We start from the raw sequence: 26032 nt of genomic DNA on the forward strand, positions 1-26032 counted from the left end.
ATTCCTCATTTAGGACAACATATTTAGAATACGCGCTCCTCCAAAAACCATAAACCTAGATTAATAAAGACACTAGATTAATGAAGACACTAACACATGAAGAATACTGTTATCCTGTTAAAATTCCAATCTTCAATTGGTGATGTTGAGTAACTAATAACCTGACCAACTCACCACACAAAACGCTCATTCAAAAAATACTTATACAGTCATCAACTATCATGATAAAAGAAAGCCCACACAGGTACTCCCTATTATCACAAATATATCATTCCAAAAAATAATGAAGCTTGGTATCGCTATTAAGTCCAAGCTCCACCGATCTACAACGACTAATCCATCTAGCTTTGTTGTGCCTGATCCTAAATTCCCAGTTTCCTCCTCTCTTTCCAGACAAGATTCTCTGTATGCCACGGAATTTAATATCATTCTCCCTTGGGTGTTTCTCCTTGATATGTAAATACAATGGGGATCTACTGTCATTATTCATTATTGATCTTTTGTGTTCTTGAATTCTAAGCTTCAGATTACGCTTGGTGCTTCCTATGTAAACTTTTTCACATGCACAAATCATGGCATAAATGACTCCCACACTATTACAGTTAATGAATACCCTGATACTATATCGTATCTTGGTGTTATACATGAATTCTTTAATTTTATTGATGCCTAAACCACAAACATTACAGGATCCGCAAACATAAAAACCGTTAGGCGGCTTAGGCAACCAGTTGAAATCCACCGTTTTTATTGGCTCAATAGAATTTCTGGTTAACATTTCTCTTATAGTAGGACTATGTTTGAATACCACCCCAGGTTTCTCTCCAATGACATTAATTAGACCTGGTGCCCCCTCAAAAGATCCCAATTTTTGCCCAAGGCCTTACATATTTCATTTTTTTGCGAACAATAATTCGTCACAAATAATATTCGCTCAGCAGAGCGACTTCTGTCTTTCTATACCAAGGTAATGTTTCTCTTAACCTTGATATGGACAAATGGAAATCAAAAGTAAAAGATAATTTGACATATGAACAACGAGCAGCCCTAAACAGTTTAAGATCAGATAAAAGTATAATTATTCGGGAAGCTGATAAGGGCGGAAACATTGTCATCATGGATAGAATGGACTACTGTAAAGAAATTTACAGACAACTGAGTGACACTAGATGCTATGTAAAGTTGCATGTTAATCCTATTGAACAAGCGAACAGACTCATTATGGAAAGATTATTCGTATGGAAAGAGGAAGGCTTGATAGATGAGGCAGAATTTAAATATCTATATATAAAAAATCCTACCTTCCCTTTTATTTATACTCTGCCTAAGGTGCACAAATCCAGAACTAACCCACCAAGAAGACTGATTGTATCGGGTATTGGAAGCATGACCGAGCACTTGTCGGAATTCGTTGACATTTTTTTAAAACCATTAGTGACCAACTTACCATCTTATATTTGGGACACAATGGATGTCCTAAATAAATTGCAGGATATCAAATGGGAACAGGACATGAGTTTAGTCACATTAGATGTGGTTGGACTTTATACTTGTATTGATCATGAGAAAGGTGTACAGGCTCTAAATCATTTTTTGGGAAGTCGCAGTGCCAGTTTGAGGTACCACTCTAAGATGTTAGTGGAAATGAGTCAATTAATTTTGGATAATAACTTTTTCCTATTTGAGGATAAATGGTTTCATCAGATTAGGGGGACAGCAATGGGTTCCAGGTTTGCTCCCTCTTATGCCAACCTATTTATGGGTTGGTTTGAGAGGGAGCATGCCTGGAGTCGAGGTGCCTCTGAATGGACGGATCATATTTTATTTTGGGTCCGTTTTATTGACGATGTTTTAATGATTTGGAGAGGTAGTCAAGGGGAATTGAATGAGTATTTTGAGTATCTTAATCGTAACAATTTTAATATCACTTTCACAATGAGTCATAGTATAGTGAAGATAGACGTCTTATATGTGGAACTATTTATTGATTGTTTAGAAAAAGCACTGCCACTAACTCTATATTAAGAGCTGAGAGTGCTCACCCTATTTCGGTGATCAGAGGGATCCCTTATGGGGAGATGGTAAGGATACGCAGGAATTGTAGTACACAAAATGATTTCATTAAGGAGTTTGATAATCTCCAACAACGATTAATGCGGAGAGGATATCGCAAAAGCAATTTAAAGAAGGCCAGGGATAAAAGAATGAAGGTTTAGAGAAACATTACCTTGGTACAGAAAGACAGAAGTCTCTCTGCTGAGCGAATATTATTTGTGACGACTTACTGTTCGCAAAAAAATGAAATATGTAAGGCCTTGGGCAAAAATTGGGATCTTTTGAAGGGAGCAACGGATCTAATTAATGTCATTGGAGAGAAACCTGGGGTGGTATTCAAACGTAGTCCTACTATAAGAGAAATGGTAACCAGAAATTATATTGAACCAATAAAAAGAGTGGATTTCAACTGGTTGCCTAAGCCGCCTAACGGTTTTTAGGTCTCGCCTGACCCAGCGCATGCGCTTTTCTGACGAGACTTATTGAGAGGGCTCCACAAAGTGCTACCAGGCCAGCCTAGAGCTACAGTGCATGTGTGCGGGCGCGCGCGCCGCGCTTGACCGCGATTACTTTCACTTTCGCGGCCGCACGGCGGCTTGGCATAGCCAATAGGTCTTGCTTTTGGAACCTTATAAGTATTTAGTTATGCAAAAGTTGCATGGCTAAACACTTATAAGGTCCCAAAGGCGAGACCTATTGGCTATGCCAATGCTTGTTATGTTTGCGGATCCTGTAATATTTGTGGTTTAGGCATCAATAAAATTAAAGAATTCATGTATAACACCAAGAAACGATATAGTATCAGTGAATTCATTAACTGTAATAGTGTGGGAGTCATTTATGCCATAATTTGTGCATGTGAAAAAGTTTACATAGGAAGCACCAAGCGTAATCTGAAGCTTAGAATTCAAGAATACAAAAGATCAATAATGAATAATGATAGTAGATCCCCATTGTATTTACATATCAAGGAGAAACACCCAAAGGAGAATGATATTAAGTTCCATGGCATACAGAGAATCTTGCCTGGAAAGAGAGGAGGAAACTGGGAACTTAGGATCTGGCAGAACGAAGCTAGATGGATTAGTCGTTGTAGATCGGCGGAGCTTGGACTTGATAGCGATACCGAGCTTCATTATTTTTTGGAATGATATATGTGTGATAATAGGGATTACCTGTGTGGGTTTTCTTATATCATGATAGTTGATGACTGTATAAGTATTTTTTGAATGAGCGTTTTGTGTGGTGAGTTGGTCAGGTTATTAGTTACTCAACATCACCAATTGAAGATTGGAATTTTAACAGGATAACAGTATTCTTCATGTGTTAGTGTCTTCATTAATCTAGTGTCTTTATTAATCTAGGTTCATGGTTTTTGGAGGAGCGCTTATTCTAATATGTTGTCCTAAATGAGGAATATCAACACTTTGTAATGGTCAGTAATCTAAAGAATGCACTGACTTGTTTTAATGACAGATCTTTATTGGCGTCTAATTCGAGGGAGGTTAGATATTTCAGACTTGTGAAAAAGTTTAAATATAGTCCTGGCACTTAATTGTACGGGACTTTGATAGCTAGTTGTGGGCTTGACGATAGCATTTAAGAAAAATAAATATGATGTGTTGGACCAAATAGGAAACATGTTCTCAATACGGCGAAAACACAGCCGTTCTAAATGAATACTGAACTTAACAGGTTAATATTGTGCGCAATTAAAGGGTTAACCAGTATGAATTGGGTCTGTTGCATTAATGGGATATTTGTATTAGGTTACTGAATAAATGCGAGCATGTTTTAAGTGATATGATGCTTTGTACTACATAAGAAACATGCTCGCGATTTACGTTTGCTCGCTATTGGCGGCTTCCGTGTGGGTTAGCGGCGGAGCATTTCTATTGGACCGTATACGATTCTCGGGTGAAAGGAAGTCTATTTGTAGCAACGACACCTCTGATAGGTCAATGAGGCGGAAATGCGTTTGTCTAAACGTAAGAGGAGGACTGACCATATGTTAAATTTGATTGGCTGATAGCGCGCGGACCAGATAGGAAGCAATTTTAATTTATGTAAATTGTAGCGTTAGCCAGCGGAGAATGTGATTGGCGAACTTAACATTTAAAAATGAAGTGGTGGGAAAACACGCATTCAAGCGGAGATACCGTATCGGCAGTGGATGCTACCAGGAACGTATCAATGTAGATAGTAAGGTATGTTTATTTGGGCAAGCGCTCTGCTATATTTGGGCAGTTTCTTTTAATAGGTTTAGGAAGGAATATTGATTCTGTCCTTCTTTGCCATGGTTCTTTACACTTTCAATGAGATATTGGTTTTCAGTATTGAGGATTCGTTTGGCGGAAGATACTATAGAGAAGAGGATGACTGACTTGGATCTCGGTGTGGTTAATTAATTAAGGAAACATGAAAGAAAACATGACTTGTTTGAAAACCTAAGAAAAATATAGTCCTATACATTGCAGCTTTTTCGGTTTAAATGCAAATCGTTCATGTTATTAAGCAAACGTTATTATTTTAAAAAAATTATTTTTATTGCAAGTGAAAAGAAAAAAAAGCACAGTACAACAGAATAGACTGTAGCATCAAGACACAATCAATCAAAATTACTGTCACCCATATGTTCATGACCCCCCTCCTGCCGCCCAACCCCCAATCAAATTACATGAAAGGTCGCAGCACGTTTTTGTACCTGACTGTGAAAATCAGCTCCCAAAAGTAAAGGTGGGGCACACAGCCCTGAGGGTGGTCATTCCACTTCTCCCAAATTTTGATCCATTTAGCCGGAAAAACCCTGATTTCATACACTGCCCTCTCTGCTAGCATGCACCAGTCCAAGTCCAGTTTCCAATCTCCCAGTGATGGTGGTTGTTCAGCCTTCCAAGCACGAGCAATATTGCGCTTGGCCACCATTAACCCCAAGGTCATCTAGGTCTGGTCCATGCAGGTTAGTTCGGTTTCTTCCCATATGTGTAACAGACACCATTTTGGGGAGAGTTCCGCATTGCTCCCACAAACATTATTCAAACAAGCCGGCACTGAAACCCAGTATCTCTGTATGGCCAGGCAGCTCCAAATCATGTGGTAAAATGTACTTGTTTGCCCACATTGATGTAGATCATGTGGTGTAGCTGCTCTGCCCATCCTCACCAGTGTAGTATATGATAGCACCTATGGAGAACATATATATATATATATATATATATATATATATATATATATATATATATATGTATGCTCCAAGGTTGTCCACCAGATTGGGGAGCACTCAAGGACCAGCGATACCACATGGACCATGCAGCTATTGTGGTGCAGCCTGACGCGTTTCGCTGATATAGCTTTCTCAAAGGCTGATCACTCCTGTTCTCCAATGGCGTGCGCAGTCATTCAAATCACTCATGCTGCTTGCTGATAGGTCAGCCATCTCGCACAGAATTATGGGGCATGTAGTGTTCATGCTGCGCCATCGAACCTTGTATAGGTGCCAGGAGACTGAAGATTTCTAATGCTTCCCCTGTATGGGTCACAAGGGCTGGAAAGTCCTTATTTTCGGTGCCAGTTCTTCCACAGTGAACCGGGCAGATTCCCGACCCAGCGGCCCGCTTTGATTAATGCGGTGGTGCTGCCCCCGCGGCTGGACTGCCGCGTGTAAATGTATGCTCCAAGGTTGTCCACCAGATTGGGGAGCACTCAAGGACCAGCGATACCACATGGACCATGCAGCTATTGTGGTGCAGCCTGACGCGTTTCGCTGATATAGCTTTCTCAAAGGCTGATCACTCCTGTTCTCCAATGGCGTGCGCAGTCATTCAAATCACTCATGCTGCTTGCTGATAGGTCAGCCATCTCGCACAGAATTATGGGGCATGTAGTGTTCATGCTGCGCCATCGAACCTTGTATAGGTGCCAGGAGACTGAAGATTTCTAATGCTTCCCCTGTATGGGTCACAAGGGCTGGAAAGTCCTTATTTTCGGTGCCAGTTCTTCCACAGTGAACCGGGCAGATTCCCGGCCCAGCGGCCCGCTTTGATTAATGCGGTGGTGCTGCCCCCGCGGCTGGACTGCCACGTGTAAATGTATGCTCCAAGGTTGTCCACCAGATTGGGGAGCACTCAAGGACCAGCGATACCACATGGACCATGCAGCTATTGTGGTGCAGCCTGACGCGTTTCGCTGATATAGCTTTCTCAAAGGCTGATCACTCCTGTTCTCCAATGGCGTGCGCAGTCATTCAAATCACTCATGCTGCTTGCTGATAGGTCAGCCATCTCGCACAGAATTATGGGGCATGTAGTGTTCATGCTGCGCCATCGAACCTTGTATAGGTGCCAGGAGACTGAAGATTTCTAATGCTTCCCCTGTATGGGTCACAAGGGCTGGAAAGTCCTTATTTTCGGTGCCAGTTCTTCCACAGTGAACCGGGCAGATTCCCGACCCAGCGGCCCGCTTTGATTAATGCGGTGGTGCTGCCCCCGCGGCTGGACTGCCGCGTGTAAATGTATGCTCCAAGGTTGTCCACCAGATTGGGGAGCACTCAAGGACCAGCGATACCACATGGACCATGCAGCTATTGTGGTGCAGCCTGACGCGTTTCGCTGATATAGCTTTCTCAAAGGCTGATCACTCCTGTTCTCCAATGGCGTGCGCAGTCATTCAAATCACTCATGCTGCTTGCTGATAGGTCAGCCATCTCGCACAGAATTATGGGGCATGTAGTGTTCATGCTGCGCCATCGAACCTTGTATAGGTGCCAGGAGACTGAAGATTTCTAATGCTTCCCCTGTATGGGTCACAAGGGCTGGAAAGTCCTTATTTTCGGTGCCAGTTCTTCCACAGTGAACCGGGCAGATTCCCGACCCAGCGGCCCGCTTTGATTAATGCGGTGGTGCTGCCCCCGCGGCTGGACTGCCGCGTGTAAATGTATGCTCCAAGGTTGTCCACCAGATTGGGGAGCACTCAAGGACCAGCGATACCACATGGACCATGCAGCTATTGTGGTGCAGCCTGACGCGTTTCGCTGATATAGCTTTCTCAAAGGCTGATCACTCCTGTTCTCCAATGGCGTGCGCAGTCATTCAAATCACTCATGCTGCTTGCTGATAGGTCAGCCATCTCGCACAGAATTATGGGGCATGTAGTGTTCATATATATATATATATATATATATATATATATATATATATATATATATATATATATATCAAAAGAAAACACGCACTCTTCAGTGCACGAAAACAGGCCACACCAACCGTGCTTGATAAATTCCTTTATAGAAAGGCAGAAAAGCATTATGCGTTTCGACTCAGAGTCTTAATCATATGCAAATAATACATGGGTGGGTTCGTTAGCTTTTAAAGAACGTGACTAAAAACATATATATATATATATATATATATATATTTATTATACATACATATATAAGAATTATATATATAGATTGCTATTTTAGAATCTATGTATTGTCTTAATATTCAGTATTTACTGCATATTGATTACTGTTTCAATTTAATGTATTAGACGAATAGGGGCTTGTTCGTGACAATACTCTGTAAGGTTCTCGCTTTCGCTCCCGCAACAGCAGCTACACGTTCCTCCTCGTCGTGTACCATCAGGTAGTGTAGCGTAAGCCGTCACCAGAGTAGATACAAGTTTGCACTGATCAGATTGTTAGCAGAACGGACCCTTTAGTTTTAGGTCTCGGCTGCGAAAGGCTGCGCTTGCGCAGTCTCGCTCCGAGATTTAATGAGTTGGAGTGACTTTGAGAAGAGGGGCTTGCACCCGCCCCTCTTCTCTCCTGTTCTCCATTGGCTGGCCTCTTAAATGCTGGCCAGCCACTGGAGAAGAGGTCCAGTCACTCCGTTGAAGCCCCGTCCTTTTCGGATCGGGGGGCGTGTTTTTTGCGAGAAGTCTCAGGGAGGAGACAACAGCAAAACACGCCCCCCAATCCGAAAAGGACGCTCCCTTCCTCCGAGGCATTTTCTGCTGTGCCTCGGAGAAAGGCGGTGGTGTCCCGGCGTTGCTCCCTCACCTGATCTCTTTATTCGGATTCAGCTGTTTGTGTGCTTGCTTTGGTGCGCGCTGATGCGTGCCGGAGTGAGCTGTCCTATCTGGGTGATTTACGCCTCTCTAATCCTCGGGCGCGGGTCTCCTTTATAAATATCACTCTGGACGGCAGGCAATATGCCGCGGTAATTAGTGCATTTAAAGCAGGTCTGTGCTTTGAAGTGCCCGTCCTGCCTGGACGGGTGTGATGGGACCACCTTCATGGCTCTGTCTGCCCAGCGAAGGCACAAGACATACCCCTGTTTCACTGTCCTCAGAAAGCTGTCCACTCCGCTCACTCTGCACGCCTCGCCCCCGCAGCTCCCCTGCATGCCTGGGAGAGAGGGCGGCCCCAGCAAACCCCTGCATTCCTCCAGCGCACTTCAAAGGCGCGAGGCAGGTACATCCGCTGCGCTCGAGATCGGCTCCAGTTCCAGCAGGCCCCGGGACGCTGGCAAACAGTTGTTCATAAAGGCCTGAAAGGAAAAACTGAAGTGTTACAAGCTAAGCAAACACACGGAGCCGATAGCAGTGCAAGTATTCACTTCAGATGTTCCTGTCCAGCGACCACATGAAAGAAGCGGAATAAAGCTCGCCAGCAGTAAAAGGGAAAACTAGAGCACGCACTTTAAATAAACGAAACGAGGGAGCAGTTTGTAAATGGCCTCTGTGGCTGTAAATCAAATATATCTGTCCTTTGGTAACGTTGGTGATGCCTCGTGCAGCGCCGCAGCGGTTCACTGTTGACTTGTTTAGGATAATAAACGTATTTAACCAGTGAATGCAACATCTATCCCCTCAGGAAACATTTAGGAAAGATTTGTGAAGAAAATACTCGTCAATGTTTTTGCAAAAACCACAGAAAATATTACTTAATACAACTTATTTGCGAGTCCAGGTAGAGTATTCAAGAAGGTGCTCTGACGGGGATCACTCGGCGCAGAATGGGTGAATAAGGGACAAGTACAGATGAGGGAGACTCATGACTCTTGATTCCAAGAGCTATTTTCAAGAGTGGGGTCAGAAGGGTCTATGGTTTGTCCATAGTCGATGGCGTTTCGACCTCTTGGTTACTGTGCGGTCATCATCAGGACTAGGGGGACGCAGAAGTATTAGTTGAGCACAAAATCTAAAAGGAAGTTTATAAATTAAAAAATAAAAAGAACGTAATGGTGGTTGGTAAGCTAAACAAGCATTTACAATGCAACGGTCTCGGCATTGTTAAAGTTAGAGCTATTGGAATTGCTCATGACATTATTTTTGTTTATGTTTTTAAAACATGTAAAGAAACGGCATTGTTATTTACAATGTCAATAGCTTAATCTGTGTGTGGGTGCAAATGCACTAGGTCTCGCATTGGAGAGTGATTAAGCTATTGACATTGTAAATAACAATGCCGTTTCTTGAAATGTTTTAAAAACAAAAACATAAACAAAAAAAATGTCATGAGCAATGCCAATAGCTCTAACTTTACCAATGCCGAGATCATTGCATTGTAAATGCTTGTTTCAGTGTGCTACGAACTTCTGGGTTTTTATAATGATGAAGTTATGTAACATAAGGGCATTTTACGAGAAGGCTATTTCAGGTACAGCAAATGTTGGGGCACATGTTTGCCTTCGTGATATCGTCATGAATTTGCCATCTGGGACACGTTGAGCAAGGTTTTGCATTTCCATGGCCGTGACTGGTTTCACTGGTTAATTACTGAGGCTGGGGTTTTATTTTGCACATTAATCTAAAATTCAGAGAAGCACGAAAATGCTAGTTACTGCTTTGATTTTCTTGCGAGGAAGTGTCATTCGTTTGGCAGTAGAAAGTCACTTATACACACACTGAAAGCATCGAAATGTCACACATAAAGCAGTCTGAAAACTTGCCAGCTATGCTGGTCATAAGAATTAAACACTCACTGCAGTGTTTGGTTTATTGTCTGTCCAGTCAAGTGCTGCACGCTACAGACTAGTAAGTGCTACTAGTACCTTCTCAAATCCTTTTTTAATTTACTTTTAGCGCGTCATGATCATGAGCCAAAGTATACAAATGCCTTAGGTTAGTGCCCTTCCGTTTCTGGCGCTTTTCACAGTTTTAAGATATCCTTAGTATTTCTTGTTGCTCAAATGGGTGTAATTTATGACAATTGCATGTTTCCCTCGTCATCATTGCTTGATTTTGCTCGTGAGAAAATGTCACTCATAGTCGTTGAATGTCACTCATAATTACACTGAAATTATGAAAATGTCTCACACAAGCAATCTAAAAACTTGGCAGCTATGCATCAACTTCTGAGACCACGGCCGACTTGGTTCTCCTACATTTGTCAAAAGCCTTCTTGGGATCTATCCAGGGCCATCGGATTCAACATACTCCTGTAATTGAGTGAAGACCAATCTTTCAAGAACTTTAGAGAGAAAAGGCAGCAATGAAATTAGGCAACAGTTGTTCGTGTAGTAGAAAATAATGATGTGTGTTTTAGTTGAGGTCTAATAATTGCTTCCTTTAAATAGACAGCATTGCACCTTACATCAGTGAAAGTGTAGAAATGATTGATATTTCAGTCATGCTGTATGGAGTGAGTTTTTGGAAGTATTTTGCTGGCCAGATGTCTAAATAACGGCAGGTAATGTTGAATGAGATTAATTACATTGGCAGTTGAAGCAATAGAGAATTTGTTGTAAGTTCCCCTACTATTCTAAAAGTTGCTCTAGAGAGATTGGGTACATTTCAGCTGTGTAGATAAAACGCAATTTGCCCATGCAGTTTTCATAGAGAATTTAAGACGGTGATACAGCCAAAACAGCTGAACAGAATTTTACCAGGTTTAGCAGCAAGCTAGATCTTTATATACTCTTTTCTGAAGGCGTCACCGGCAGCCATCCTTAGCCTGGTCCTACCTGAAGCCTCCTTTTATCAGGAGCCAGATGTGCAAGTGCCCAACAGAGCGGGGCCAGCGGAGGATAACTTTGGAGCCACGCTCTGTCTGACAGGAATAGTAAAAGCCACGGGGACGCACCAAACTATCAAAATCAACTATCAAATCTTGCCTAATTACTTACCCGTTTATCTGCCGTGAGGGGAACGGCCAGCAAGGGGGTCCAGCAGTCTCCTTCCTGCCACTAGCGGCACCGCCGTGAGGGGAACGGCCAGCGAGGACTACAGTTCCCAGCAGCCCCACGCTCAGCCCAGGCGCCTGCCTTAGGAGTCAGCAGGCAGCGCCGGGGGGAGCATAAAAACGCCGCTGGTGCTCCGCAGCGCGGGACGCACCAAACTATCAAATCTTGCCTAATTACTTACCCGTTTATCTGCCGTGAGGGGAACGGCCAGCAAGGGGGTCCAGCAGTCTTCTTCCTTCCACTAGCAGCACCGCCGTGAGGGGAACGGCCAGCGAGGACTACAGTTCCCAGCAGCCCCACGCTCAGCCCAGGCGCCTGCCTTAGGAGTCAGCAGGCAGCGCCGGGGGGAGCATAAAAACGCCGCTGGTGCTCCGCAGCGCGGGACGCAACAAACTATCAAATCTTGCCTAATTACTTACCCGTTTATCTGCCGTGAGGGGAACGGCCAGCAAGGGGGTCCAGCAGTCTTCTTCCTGCCACTAGCGGCACCGCCGTGAGGGGAACGGCCAGCGAGGACTACAGTTCCCAGCAGCCCCACGCTCAGCCTAGGCGCCTGCCTTAGGAGTCAGCAGGCAGCGCCGGGGGGAGCATAAAAAAGCTGCTGGTGCTCCGCAGCGCGAGACGCGCGCGGGCAGTGCCCGGGCGAAGCCCGGGCCAAGGGTGGGCCCGTCCTAGGCTGTCAGAGGCCGAAGGAGGCTGGGCTGGGCCAGGCCAGCTCCTTTGCTTGTTAGAGTGAGGATATTCCCAGGAGATCTATTGTCATGTTTGAGGTTTGTTTACATTGCAACTAGGGTGTATTTATTCTACTTTTTTTCTTTGTGTTGCCAATTGTTTCGAATAATCTGGTATAACAACTGAGGGTTGTTATATTGCTGTATTGGTTTTTGCTTTGAGAGTGTGGTACTGGTCTATATTGAGAACTAATAGCCTTGAGATAATGGGCAAAACTAAAATAGTGACTAGTCGTCCTCGTACTAGACAAAATGTTTCTCTCAATACCCCTCTTCCAAGCCTTACGGCAATTGATAAAATGTTGCAAAAAACTATAGGGGTGGTGGCAAATGCAATTGAAAATACTGAGCGACGTCTGTCTCTTACCCCAAGTTTAATTTCTTCTCCAGCCCATGGGAATGTCTCTATCCCTATAGACAACAACTTGGTTTCATCTCTTGTATCTTCTTATGTTGAGCTTCCCTGTGCCCAAACCATCTTCGCGGCCAGCCCTGTGGGTACTCTATCAAACACCATACCACCACCCCAGGATCTCCAAGGCACATCTAGGACCCCAAAACCCCTGGGGGGGGGGGGAGGGGGGGAAACAAGGCTAAGCCATGTACTAAATCTCCTATGAATAACTCTGCACTTAGAACTTCTTTCAATGCAGGTCCAACTCAACTGTCTGCCCCTCTAACACCTCCGATATGGGCCACCCATCTTCTAATTGATTTACAAACCCAACTTGAAACACTCATCAATTCTCAATTTAAAACTCTGATGAGTAAGATTGATCGAGTGGTATCTTTAATTAACAGTAAACCATCTGGGTATCTGGCTGCCCCCTCTGGGAGTGGGTCTTCCCACAAGCCCACCACAATTTCTTTGCCTAGCCATCAAGGTACCAGCTCTACTGCTTGCCCTTCTGGTTCTAATGACAGTGGGGCACGAGCATTACCTAGTATGAACATACCCCCTCCTACTTTGGGTCTAAGCGTATCTGACCCCCCTTACTTGCTAGGTTGCCTACAACTGTTCCTAGTATGCCTCCACCTCCTTCTACCCTTTTTTCAACATCGGGTAGGAGGAGAGAGGATAGTGCTTTTATATCCCAATTTAAAGATGGGAATGTCCATAGTACTGGGCAACCACCACCATCACTTTCTCCAGACTTACCTCCAGAGGCCTCGCCATATGTGGTGGTTCTCACTGGTGTTCCCCCACTCTCTGGTGCACGCCAGGAATCTTACCACGAATTGAAGAATAAGGTTACCCATTGGTTGAACACTTATAGATCTTTACCAAGAGGGAGTTCCGGAGAAATTTTGTTCGTGCAAAGGGTGGGATGGCTGGGAGTGAACCAAAAAAACAAAGGAGGGGATTGTGTTATTATTAATTTCAGGGATCCAAGAGTGGCCAATTTTATTCTTGAATGGCATGATCGGTCTTCTCAGAGTTTAATATTACCCTTGCCTCTGAGTTATTTCTATCAACGGCCAGTTGGCTTGGTAAGGTCCGATCTAAGGAATCCCCATTTTGGTCCACACACTGCTGCCTATAGTATTCCTGTTGCTAACTCGTTTGGCTGCTTGGACAACGAGGCTTGACTAGTTCCCTGTGTGGGGGCAACTGGTCCACTTTATGGCCGGCCTAACATTTCCAAGCCGGAGGGGGTGAGTGTAGAGGGAGATCTTTCTATGGCTTGCGCTGTTAAAGCACCCGTGACCCCGCCTGGCTTCAATCCTGGCTTCAATCTTGGTACTTCTGATGATGAAGTAGGTTTGTCTCCAATATCTCACCGAGGTCATTTTGTAAGTTCAGAGATTGTTTCTCCTAGCTTCGCCGATGACGTAAACTCTGGCTCCTTAATAGGGTCATGGAATGTAGCGGGGCTGGGTACTAAACTTTCCAACCCCGACTGGGAGGTACTGATAGATAAGTACGACCTCTGTCTCTTTCAAGAGACCTGTATGACGACTACCCCGGTCAAGGTTGGTTTTGCTTCTTATAATGTCCCGGCTGTACAGGGCCCTAGGGGGCGTCCCTCGGGGGGGTCTATGTACTTGGGTGGCTACCAACTTGGGGTGTATAGTTAGTGTTATTGATTCCCATTCCCCGGATATTCTTTGTATAATTCTGAAGTTCGGGGAAGGCACTTCGATACTAGTAATTAATATCTACTTACGCCCCACTCCTTTACATCTAGGACTTACCATTCTTAATGCCCTCAATGACCTTCTGATTTTGTATTCTGCAATTCCATATAAGATCATTGGTGGTGATCTTAATTGCCACTTTGAACCCTTGGTTGGTATACCCTCAGTTACTTCCGAGGTAGATCTATCCTGGAATATACAGGACTGTCTTATGTACCCTGTTCTGCGTTTTACACCTCTGGCTATTGAGATTAACACGCTCGTAGTATCTCATTCATTGCGAGCTTGCAATGGTAGACTTGCCCCAGATACCCCCGGCAAACATACTCATAACAGACTGGGCAAAAGTTCAACCATTGATTACTTCTTGGTATCTGTGGAGTTTTGGTCTCATCTTAAATCGCTTACCATAGTGGACAGGGTTGATAGTGACCATAATCTCCTCAGTCTGGAATTCCTACATCATCTGGATCCAGCTCGAGCCCCAGGGTCCTTAGTTCAATCTGTAGCACCCAATCTACTAGCAGTGGCTGGCAGACGTCGCATCAGGTGGGCTCAGTTTTTGTCTACCCCAAATAAAATTGCGGCTTTTTATTCACAGGTGGTCACCCATTTAGCCGAAGTATCTGTTCTCATGGAGGCCAGACAGGGTCTACTTAATTTTGAAGCCCTGGAGATTATCCACACAAAACTTTTTTCAATGGCCGCTAGTTTTTTTTACATCACGGTAAAACCTAAGCCAAATAGGGTAAGAAAACAAGTTAATTGGCATAATTCTAGTTGTAAGGATGCTAAACGGGCCCTCTTATGGGAGGTGAAATATGGGACGCCTCATAGCATCAGAGGAGCTAGGTTTTTGTATAAATCTGTTATATCTCTAGCTAAAAAAGAATGGGAGGTAGACAGGTGGGCAAATATAAAGGACGCCCTGCATAGTCATGATTCCAGGACTTTCTGGAATTTAGTCAGGTGTGGTAGTAGTGAAGGATCCCCAGCTATAACACCTGGTCTCAGTGGGGAGGTTTGGTTGAGGCACTTTAAGCCCCTCTTTAGTGATCCGATAAGTGACACTGTGGTTGAACCTTCACCTTTCTTAATTAACTTATCTCCCCATGCCCCTATTGAAGCAGGGGACTCTGATCCATTTCTCTGCACCTCTTCTGAAATCCAGGCTGCCCTACTGAGTCTTTCTTCTGGTAAAGCCCCTGGTCTAGACAGGATCCCTGGGGATCTATTTAAAAGTGAACCAACGGTTTGGGTTCCATACCTGTTGATATATTATAACGCAATTCTTTCTGGTATGGCTATCCCTCATACTTGGAAGGGCGCAGAAATTATCCCTATTTATAAAAAGGCCTCCCCTTTAGACCCAGTAAATTATCGGACTATCAGCCTTATCGATGTCTTCCAGAAGGTGTTCGCCCGAATCCTATTAACTAGGCTAGAAAGCTGGATGGAAGAATTCCATATTCTATCGCCCTTCCAAGCAGGCTTTCGTCCTAGAGTTTCCACACTTGACCAACTGTTTAGGTTGCAGTTGGTACACTGGAAAACGGTGTTCTTGGGGAAGGGTTCTCTCTACCTGATCTTTGTGGATCTTAGATCCGCTTTTGATCTGGTTCAGAGGGATAAGCTTTGGTTAATCTTACTCGAGACGTTTGCAAGGGTTCGCTATGGTAGGAATGGTGAGCTCTCTGCGCCCTTCCCGATGGACAGGGGTGTTAGGCAGGAGTGTGTGTTGGCCCCCACCTTGTTCACTCTATTCATCAACGGTTTGATTACTCATCTTTTGGAGGCAAAGGATCTTGATTCCCCGATTTTAGCAGCACGCAGAATACCGGCCCTAATGTTCGCTTAGGACACCCTCCTACTTTCAAAATCTCCAATGGGAGCCCAGCGAACATTGGAGGCCTTTTGTTCTTTCTGCTCCTCGAGAAATTTGGAATTAAACCTTTCTAAAACTAAATACATGTTTTTTAATTCTAAACCATCAACCTATCCCCGTCCGCATTTGGAGGGATGTTCTCTCGAGAAAGTTTCTACGTTTTACTATTTGGTAGCTACCCTGAATGACAGGATGGAGTGGGATTCCCATATGGTCAAGGCTAATCTCAAGCTAATACAATCACCAGGTGGAATCTTAAAGATTTTTAATGAATGTTCTTATAAACCCGTGGGCCCCCCAGTGGAAATCTATCGGGCTCAGGCTAGGGGAGCGGCACTATACGGTGTAGAGCTTTGGGGCCATGTTAACGCCAGCTCCATGTCCGTCACTGAAAATAATTTTATTAGACGTCTCTTAAATCTCCCTAAGAGTACCCCTTTGATCCCCCTATAACTGGATTTGGGATTATTCCCTATTCAGGAGACTATTCTTCATCGACCTCTGTTTTACTGGAGGAGACTTTGGTCTACTCCAGAGTTATTAAGCTATAAGGAAGAGTTAGTCAACCTTTGTCTATAAGGGAATCAGGCAAAATTGCGTGGCTTAAACATGTTAAACAACTCTGCTACGACATACATAGGGAAGATCTGTGGACCTCACTAGAAACATCCTGCCCTCTGACTAGCAAGAGGGCGTTGGGGGGCATTCTCAAACAGCATCACCTGAATCTCCGTGACCTGGACTCTAGCAGGGGCAGGCTGTCTCTTAAATTTTGGTGAAGGAATTTTATGTTTTTGAAATCTTTTTAGATGACATCCAGCCCTTGCTAGCAAAAAAACGTTATCTCCAGTTCAGACACGGATCTTTACCTTTGTGGGCTTTCACAAACAAATGGATGCCCTCGTCATCTAGGTGGTGCCCCTGCCCTGGTTGCGAGCATGTAGAGGAGACTGATCTGCATGTTTTGCTTTTCTGTCCCTCTTATAACAGGGCTCGTTATAAATGGATCATTTCCCTTTGCAAATTAAGAGGTCTTAGGGATTATAGGGAAGTTTTTAGACTATTAAAATATTATACGACCCCTGTGTTTGTCTTTGCCACTTCGAGATTTCTCCTCTCCATGTGGTTCGTAAGAAATGCAATGATCAAGGCAAACCATGTGTAGTATTATGTTGTTTTATCTACAGATCCACTGTTCCTCTCTTTGGTCATTAACTGTTTTTATTCTTGATATTGCTTTTTAAGCATATTTTAACTATCTTATCTATTGTTTTATGGCTGAGTATGTATTGTGAATTTTTATCATTGTATTTTTGTACTATATACCTGTGCTTTTATGGTTTTTGACCGAAATAAAGCTAATGATGATGATGAGACCTTTATACAGAAAGGTTTTTTTTTGTGTGAATTGGTGTACATCTATTCAGTAGGTTTGGAAAAATAAAGGTTCAGAATTTATAGGTATATTGACAGTTGAGTTGAAATTCAAGCCTTCTGATTGGCGGCAGGTTTTTTTGGGGAGCAAATACATTTTCATAAAGAAGTGTCTTTTAAATGTCGGCCTTTTGTGGGGTATGCATGAAACCGTCGCAAACATGTTTTAGTTTATCAATGTGGGGTCTTTTCACACCACTAATTTCTGCAAGTGACGCCACATCCATATTAAGCCTAAACTTCAAAGACCCCATGTTCAGAAGCAGATAGCCTTAGTGCATAGTTTCTCTGGTGTAATTCAGACCTGTACAAAGTTAAGTACCAAAGTTGTAGCACAACTCATATTAAACATATAATGTTCACATTTTGACATTATACCGAGCATCTAAAGCAATAGAAGAATTTACATAAATAGACATGCGCATGCAATATTCCATCGTCACCACAGTGGTGCCTATAACATCTGACTACAGTGCACTGTTCGTACATGTAACATATCAGAGTGCAGTGCGCGATGGTACCTTTAACACCTCTGATAGCAAGTAATAAGCATAGTGTACCAACGCCTACAAAAAAAGACACACAACACGGTTCCTTGTTTTATTAAGTTGGAGAAGGCATAGCCTTACCAAGTGCATTAATCTTTAGCAGTTTACATCATGTAATCCTACAAATAGTATTTATAGGCGTTTCTGTACCATGGAAGCCAGCCCTCAACAACACTCAACATCATTAAACGTCACTACATACCACTCCAGAACACAAAATACCATCCCACATAATTACACTCCAGAACACAAATTCTCACTCCACATCATTCCAATACACTCAATACCACATAATTACTATCCATATAATCCCATAACACACTGTCACATAATTCCAAAACACAAATCCACTCCACACAACATATTTCCACTCCATACACTTACACAACGAACTAATCCAATCCAACACACTTAATTCCACAACACACCACATATATACACCCCACACCACATAAGTAAAAAGCATTGTCATTTACAATGCCAATACTCCAACAAATACAAAAACCTACTGCATAAGTACAAAACATTGCCTTTTACAATGCCAGTAGCTCCATCAAATGTGAGGCCTTTTGCATTTCCAATGCTTTTTTTTTACCGATGCTGTTCAGCGTCACAAAAAAAGCATTGGCAACATTGCTATTTCCCAAAATCAAGATCTATAGCCTTTGTCAGTGCATTTAGTTCTGATTTTCTCCTGTTTGCTCACTACCACCTCTACCCACTCTCCCAGTGCTCCCCCTCTCAACCACCTGCTTTAAATTTGTTTGTGTGTGTTTGTGTTTTTCCCCCAGTGTTGGTTGTGTTTTTCCCCCAGTGTTGGTTGTGCTCATCAGCTGTACCCTGGTACTGGTATGCTTGGTTACACATCTGTTGCTCCTCACCACTATTGTCTTCATGCTTTGTTTAGCTTCTGGCTACAGACAGGCGTAGCTATTTCTAGATGCTATTGGAATCCATACAGTAAAGGACACAACATATCACAGAAACATACACTGCTCTTCACTTGCCCTTTTACCACCAGTTATAGGGCTTGGAAATTTTCAGCATCATAACTTATTATGTATGGCATTCTACTGCTACCATGCATGCATTGTTGGTATTACAGACAGGCACAGCAGACTTGCTGAACATTCTTTCTGTTTTTTTAGGTCGAAACTGGGCAGCGCATGCGCTGCTCTGCGAGACATGCTGTATTCAGGTAGGGACTTGAAGCTCCGCCCACTCTCTCGATCTTTTCAATTGGGTGAGGGGCCTGTCCTTCCTAAATGTTGGCTTTTGATTTGTTAATAGGCTTATGAGTCCCTCCCTGTCTTCTTTTGTAACCTCCCATCAGCACTGGACCTTTTACATGTGTCCTTACTGTACTGCTTGCATTAGCCCTTCGGGGGAACTCTTTGCCTAATTAATCTAAAGCGCACTGGTGGGATGCCAGCTTTAGCAATGGTGGCCGTATATTTAACATTTTATTTGTAGCGCGGTATGCGTGCATTCAATTTCACAATGGAATGCAGAAGCCTGCCTTTCTTTTTCTCTTTATTTTTGTATTATTCGCGGGGAAGCCCTGCCTGGTTCGGCAGCGGTGCATAGCTCTGTAAGCCCCTCATCACACCCCATCAGCTCCTGGGTTCTGCCCTCCATGCAGCCACACAGCAGTGCATCGTGGCTTCGGCACAGGAGAGGTGCTGCGTGTGTGTTTGTGTGCGGGCGCGGAGAAGGTAGTGATTAAATATGCAAATCTCCTCTGGGATTTGTTCTGGGCGGAGCGGCGTGGCAGATGAATTAATTCCAAGTTCTGAACCTGGGAGCAGCCGCACTACACTCATGTCACCGGCATTGGCTACATTTCTCAGCAGTTCACAGTAAACCTGTTTATTTCAAATTTATCCTTTGCTTACAAAAGCGTGAAGGCCACAAAGAGGTGTGGATGCTTAGGAGCACTTGCATGATGCTTTGAGGTATTTCAGTCATGGATTTGTGTGGTTTAGTCAGTGCCCTATACAGCGCTTTCACTTTAATGTCGGCCACACCCCTTTCTTTAGACGAGCCACGTCTAAAGACAGGCACGCAGCCGCTATTAAGGTGAAGCTGCGGCATAGGGCACTTTTACCAAAAAAAAGCTTGTTTAACAGATGCTCTTGTTGTAAAAGCGTCCCATACTGCGCTTTCACTTTAATGGTGGCCGCGCCCCTTTCTTTAGATGAGCCGGGTCTTAAGAAAGGGATGGGCCACAATTAACGTAAATGCACGGCGTGAGGCGCTTTTTCAAAAATTGCATTTGCATTGCCAATAGCTCAAACCCTTGTAAATGCGAGACCTATTGCATTGCAAATGCTTGTTTTTCTTGAAGGCCTGGCTACTGCACACTTCTACCAGGCTGCTCACTTCCCATTCTGTTGCTTCCCTCTTCTTCCTGTGCTTTTTGTATTATTATTTTCTTTTCGACACAGGCCTGACAGTTACAGACTGAGACCAGATAGCTTGCTTCTTTTGTTTCAGTGGTGAACATAAATATTTTTTTAATAGCTTACCATTCTAAAATACCAATCGAATGTTATAACTGTAAATTAAAAATGGAGGAAATAGTTTTTCACCATTCCAGATAGTCCTGTGCATGCTTGTGTGCGTATGCATACGTCATGATGTACCAGCAGCCTGTTCCAAATTAGTTGACTGCCATTTTAGAACCGCATATTAAAAAAGATACATACAGAGGAGAAATGCCTGCCCTCATCCTCCTGGACCTCCCCACAGCATTTGACAGTCTCGCACCTCATCCTCAACCAATGCCTACATGACATCGGAATCCAAGGACACTCACTCTGATGAATCTGGTGCTTACTGGCCAGAGGGACCCCGTCAGTCTGTCACCATGCACCTTGATGCCAACGACTTCATCTGTGGAGTTCCCCAAGGATCATCCCGGAGCCCGACCCTCTTCAACGCATACTTGATTCCTCTACTCCGCATCATCCGCTCTCACTATATCCGCTGTCCTTCACCTATGACAAGTAACTCATTCGCTCCCTCACTGACAGGATGCCTAGTACCTGGATAAAGCTCAATGCCTGTGTGATGGAAATCACCCCCTGGATGAAGAACAACTGTCTAAAGCTGAAAACTGACATGACCGAAATCATGATCTTCTGGAAAAGCACATTACTGTGAGACTCCACCTGGTGGGCAACAGAGATAGGACCAACACCCCCCTCTCACCACCACCACCACCACCATCCTCGGCAAGAATCAGGGGATCATCTTCGGCAGCAAACTCACCATCTTCCATACCACGAAGATGCTAAGGAAGATTTTCAAATGCCCCCAATTCAGCACCTGGAAACGCATCACACATGCCCTGGTCGCAAGCACACTGGACTACCAGGATCAACAAAAAACTCACCTAAAGGCTGCATACCATTCAGAATTTGGCAGCAAGAATTACTCTCAAACTCCCAGGCCACACTCCCATTACACCACACCTGAAGGAACTCCACTGGCTCCCCATTTACAAACTAGCACAATTAAAGCTCCTCACCCGCACTTTCAAGGCATTACAAAACACTGGCTCAGCATACCTCGACAATTGCATCTGTTTCCACAAACTTTCCAGACACTTACGCTTGTTTGTACTCTTGCATGCACAAATTCCACACATAGGGAAAACCCAATTGTTAGAATGGGGTTTCTGGTTGGCAAAGGTATACACCCAAGCTGGGCAGAACTCTCCACTCTAGTCAGGATCTGCTAAATACACTTATCTCACCCTCTGGAATCTTGGTGCAGAGCAGGCAGGCTTATCTAAAGAGGCAATGTGTAAAGTATTTGTGCATCACACACACACACAGTAACACAATGAATACACCACAAAAAGACTCCACACAGGTTTAGAAAAATAGCTTTCTGTATTATACATAAAATGCGACCAAAATAATATAGATCACAGGTATACTTTTCAAGATATGCTTATTCAAAAATATCACTTTGAATGCACCATTTAACGATCATGCTCAGAAGCACCTGGGCTTCTGTTAGGTTCAGGATGGTAAGCGCGTTGGAGGAAGTACGACAGTCACTGGCAGGGAGTGACAAACGAACTGTTCATACATTGGAGCAGGAAATTGTGCTCCCAAGGAGCCTTGAGGGTAACTTTACAGAGTTGAAAGGGGGTAAACTCAGGGCCCAAGAGTCGCCGCAATGAGAGTCCTCACCCAGACCTTCGCTACCGAGTAATGGTAAATTCCGCCGCCTGCAGGCGGGCAGTGTAGCTCCAGGGACCACACAAGTCTTTACGATCACTGTACTTTTTACTGTACAGAGCAGTGCGTAGCAGGCGGGCTTCCTGTAATGTGATTTTTAGGAGAGAGATCCTCAGATCTCGATCTCCGGCCTTGGGACCGTGAGCAGCCGTCTTCATAGTGCGCTCGTGTACAGCAAGTAAGCACAGCGGCTTCTCTCAGGTGCAGCTGAAGGTGGGGAACCCCCGTCAACAGGAAAACGGTAATCAGGGCTAATGTGATGCGCTAGTCCGGACTCCACCGTAGGTCGGCAAGGCTCTTCAGAGTTCTCTTTTAAGTGCAGAGCAGAGCGCTGGTGACACACTGGTTCTCTCCGAATGGCTCTTGCAGTGGTAGAAACGAAAAGATGAAGTCTTTGATGGCTTGAGACTTAGGGGCAGCAAGCCAACAAGCAATTGGAGAACTATCGAAGTCACAATGTAGAAATAGCATGCAGCAGGCCAGCACAGCAAGGCAGGTAGCAAAGTGGCAGTCCCTCCTGCAGCTCAACAAGTGGCAGGGCAACACATGAGCGCAATTAGCAAAGTAGCAGTCCCTCCTGGCAGCACAGAAGTCCCTCTGGCAATGTGCAGATGTAGAGGGAGCAATATCTTGTTACAGGTCTAAAAATGTCTGATTAGAAGGGGTCAGAGACCCACTTCTTTTACCCAAAATTCCTTTTGAAGTTGAAGTGACTTCAAAGCAAAGTCTTTAAAGTGCACAGGTTCCCTTTCAGCCCAGTCCTGGTTGCCAGGCTAACCCTGAGGGGATTTGTGTGGGTGCAGGACACTACCTGTTGAAGTGTAAGTGCCAGTGCCTCCCCTTCCCTCTGCCCAGGAAGACTCATCTATATACAGATGAATGCAGATGCAGCTGGTTGTTCTGTTTGTGGCTTTCTAGAGGGAATACACAAGGGGAGCTGTCCCCCAAACCCAGATGTGTATTGGAGATAGGCTGCAAAGCACGCAGAGTTAAAAGCACAGAGAAATGGCCACTTGCTATAAGTGGCATTTCTAAAACAGTAATGTGAAATCCAACTTCACCAGAAAGGAGGATTTGTCATTACCATTCTAAACCTATCAAACATGAAAAAGCACTCCTTACGGATCAGGAATTACCACTTAAAAGTGTATAAGTGAATTCCCAATGCTAGTCTGAGAGAGTTGGAGGCCTCACAGTAGTGAAAAATGAAGCAGGCTGTTTGTCTCTACTAGGACATGTGAATTATAAAAGTACATGTCCTACCTTTAATGGACCTAGCACCTTGCTTTAGGGGTGACTAATATGTAGTAAAAGGGATGTTTATGGCTTGGCAAGTAGTTTTAAATGCCAAGTCGAAGTGGCAGGAAACTGCACACACAGACCCTTTAATGGCAGGCCTGGAACAGGTTTGAAAGGCAACTTCTGTGGGTGGAACAATCAGTGCTGCAGGCCTATTAGCAGCATTTAATTTACATGCTCTAGGTATATGGTAAACCACTTTACAAATGACCTACAAGTAAATCAAATATGCCAAACAGGTGTAAACTAATTATACCATGTTTAGAGGAGAGAGCACATGCACTTTTGCACTGGTGAGTAGTAGTAACGTGCCCAGAGTCCTAAAGCCAACATAAACTACGTCAGAAAAAAGGAGTAGGAAGGCAAGAAGTGTAGGGGTGACCCTGCAAAAAGGGCATTTTCCAACACTGATCTGGTGGTTGAGCCTTCTACATGGCTCCTAAATCATAGCATGATCTAACGCTACACATAAGAGCCTCCTCTTCACTTCTTGAATGCTGCGAGAAGCTGAAGACCTGGCTTTTTGAGCAGTCCCACTAGGCCCTAGGCGTGCCTAGACTCTTGCCCTGCACAAGGATATCCTAGCGGGTGATAGTGTGCTTTACCAATCTGCACAACATGTGGTGAGGAACCACTGGAAAGAAACATTGGAAAAGCCAATAGGTCGGCTTTCACCTTTTTAGGGCGGGAACTAGTTCCTTTGCCTATTGCTTGTTAGCTTTCAGGTGATTGCACAACATCAAGCACTTGATACATCTGTATTTCGTACTTTAAGTTTTGTGCAAGAACTCCTCTTGCCTCAATAGTGTTCGCAATTGCCATTTCCGCACTATTCTTACATTTAGTATCTTGAAGTGCAAGATGCCTGCAGAGGAATAGGACACGTTACAATGCATGTCGTTACAACGCATGTCATCACAACTCATAATCCATGACAAGTTAATTACTATTCTAACTCCCCTGGAGCGTTACTTTGGGGAATGCTTTGTAGTGGATTATGCGTTGTAATGACATGCATTGTAATGGATATCACGTTGTAAAAAATTCATTGTAATGACACGCGTTGTAACGCGAGCGTTGTAAAACGATGTTTCCCGCCTGCAGAGCATCATACTACTTTAAGAAAATAAAACAACACTTTACTACAGGCAGTTGAATCAGCAGGCAGCAGCGGGCCTTGCCAGTCTAGCTGAAGAAAGATTGGACCATGTTCTATCAGCCAGACCTAGCCAGAAAACCAGAAGCTTTGGACTGGATGTATTACTTAAGGCTATGAGGAGGTAAGAGAAATACCGTTTACGGAAGAAAAACATCCTCCATAATGGAAAGTTACAAGGTTTTTCTGGTCAGATAATACATTGAGCCTTTCATATCACTTTGGTCATTTTTTTCTAAATATCCCTCTCATAATTGTGGATGGATTCTTTCATGAAAGGGCGTTTTGTTGGAATATGTTAGTCACTGAAACCCCACGGGTTTCGGGTGTTTGACTTGCATCTTTTGAACCTGCTCCAATTTTGCGAGTTGCTTAAAAGAAATTTCCACATTACACCTGCACTTTCTCTCCCATCTCAGTTTATCCTTCGTCTCCGAGGCGCCTTACAAATATTCCCAATTGAAGGGAAGGGTAGTGGAAGAAAAGCACGTGATTCTCTCTGAAAAGCAGAAGTGTACCAAAGCTTTCCTACTTGGCAACGGAAGTGCAAGTCCCATAGCTGGATCCCATCACATGAACAGTTTTGTGTCAGTAATATTTGTGCCTCTGGGCATTAAAATCAGTCAGCGGTGTTTGCATTTGTGGTTGAAAAATGCATTTGTTAAAATAGCACGGCCAAAAAGTAAATATACATTATATGTTGCAATGTTGTACTGACATCAAAATGAGCAATTTCTCATAAATATTTTGCTCATTGAAGTGAAAGAGCTGTTTACAAAGTCAAAGTAATAACGCTGGCAAATTTAAATACCCTAGACACCAAACAGCTTGCGTGATCTAGCCTCCGGAATTCTACATGTAGGAAAAGCTGAGTGGCCCCTGCATTTCTTTCCCCTTCGCACCCTTAATTTAGGAAAGATTTTTACTAAGTTGTTTGTCTAGCAGCCTTATATTTTAGAGCAGTATTTATGGCTGTTTTTCATTGGATTGGTATTTTTGTATAGAATTAGAAACTAATTGTAATGTAGATGCTATACCACAATCTTCTCATAAATTTGCCCGCAATCACTCATTCAGAATGAAGTCGAAGCTAGATGGCTATTTTTAAGGCCATTTTAGGAGATCGCAGAACCCCAGAATCCAGGCACCCGTTGTTCACAAAACGTCTTTCATTAGCAAGTCTGATGTATATGCGGGGAAATGGCTAACACAAGTGCACATTGTGGATCCTGATTTAGAGAGTCTGAATATGCAGGTGTATACGTACACAAGGATCACAGCTGCAGAAAAGGTGAAAGACGTGTTGATTTTTTCCCAATCGTCTGGGGCAGCTTACAGGGGGTGAGGTGGGTGTTTCTAGGGGAG

At 43.9% G+C, this 26032-nt stretch overlaps 1 protein-coding gene across 2 annotated transcripts in view; it reads left to right on the plus strand.

The window, feature by feature from the left end:
• Positions 1–26032, plus strand: part of BLOC1S5 (biogenesis of lysosomal organelles complex 1 subunit 5) — a 222115-nt gene that overhangs the window by 140464 nt on the left and 55619 nt on the right. The window contains exon 5 of one of the 2 annotated variants that reach the window (XM_085607247.1): positions 19108–19157. The exons of the other annotated variant lie outside the window; for it this stretch is intronic. Coding sequence (XP_085463373.1) covers positions 19108–19157 — 50 coding nt within the window. The remainder of the gene's footprint in view (positions 1–19107; positions 19158–26032) is intronic. 2 annotated transcript variants of the gene reach the window in all.

This window comes from Triturus cristatus, chromosome 5_2, assembly GCF_964204655.1.
Source record: "Triturus cristatus chromosome 5_2, aTriCri1.1, whole genome shotgun sequence".
In the NCBI taxonomy this organism is placed as follows: domain Eukaryota; kingdom Metazoa; phylum Chordata; class Amphibia; order Caudata; family Salamandridae; genus Triturus; species Triturus cristatus.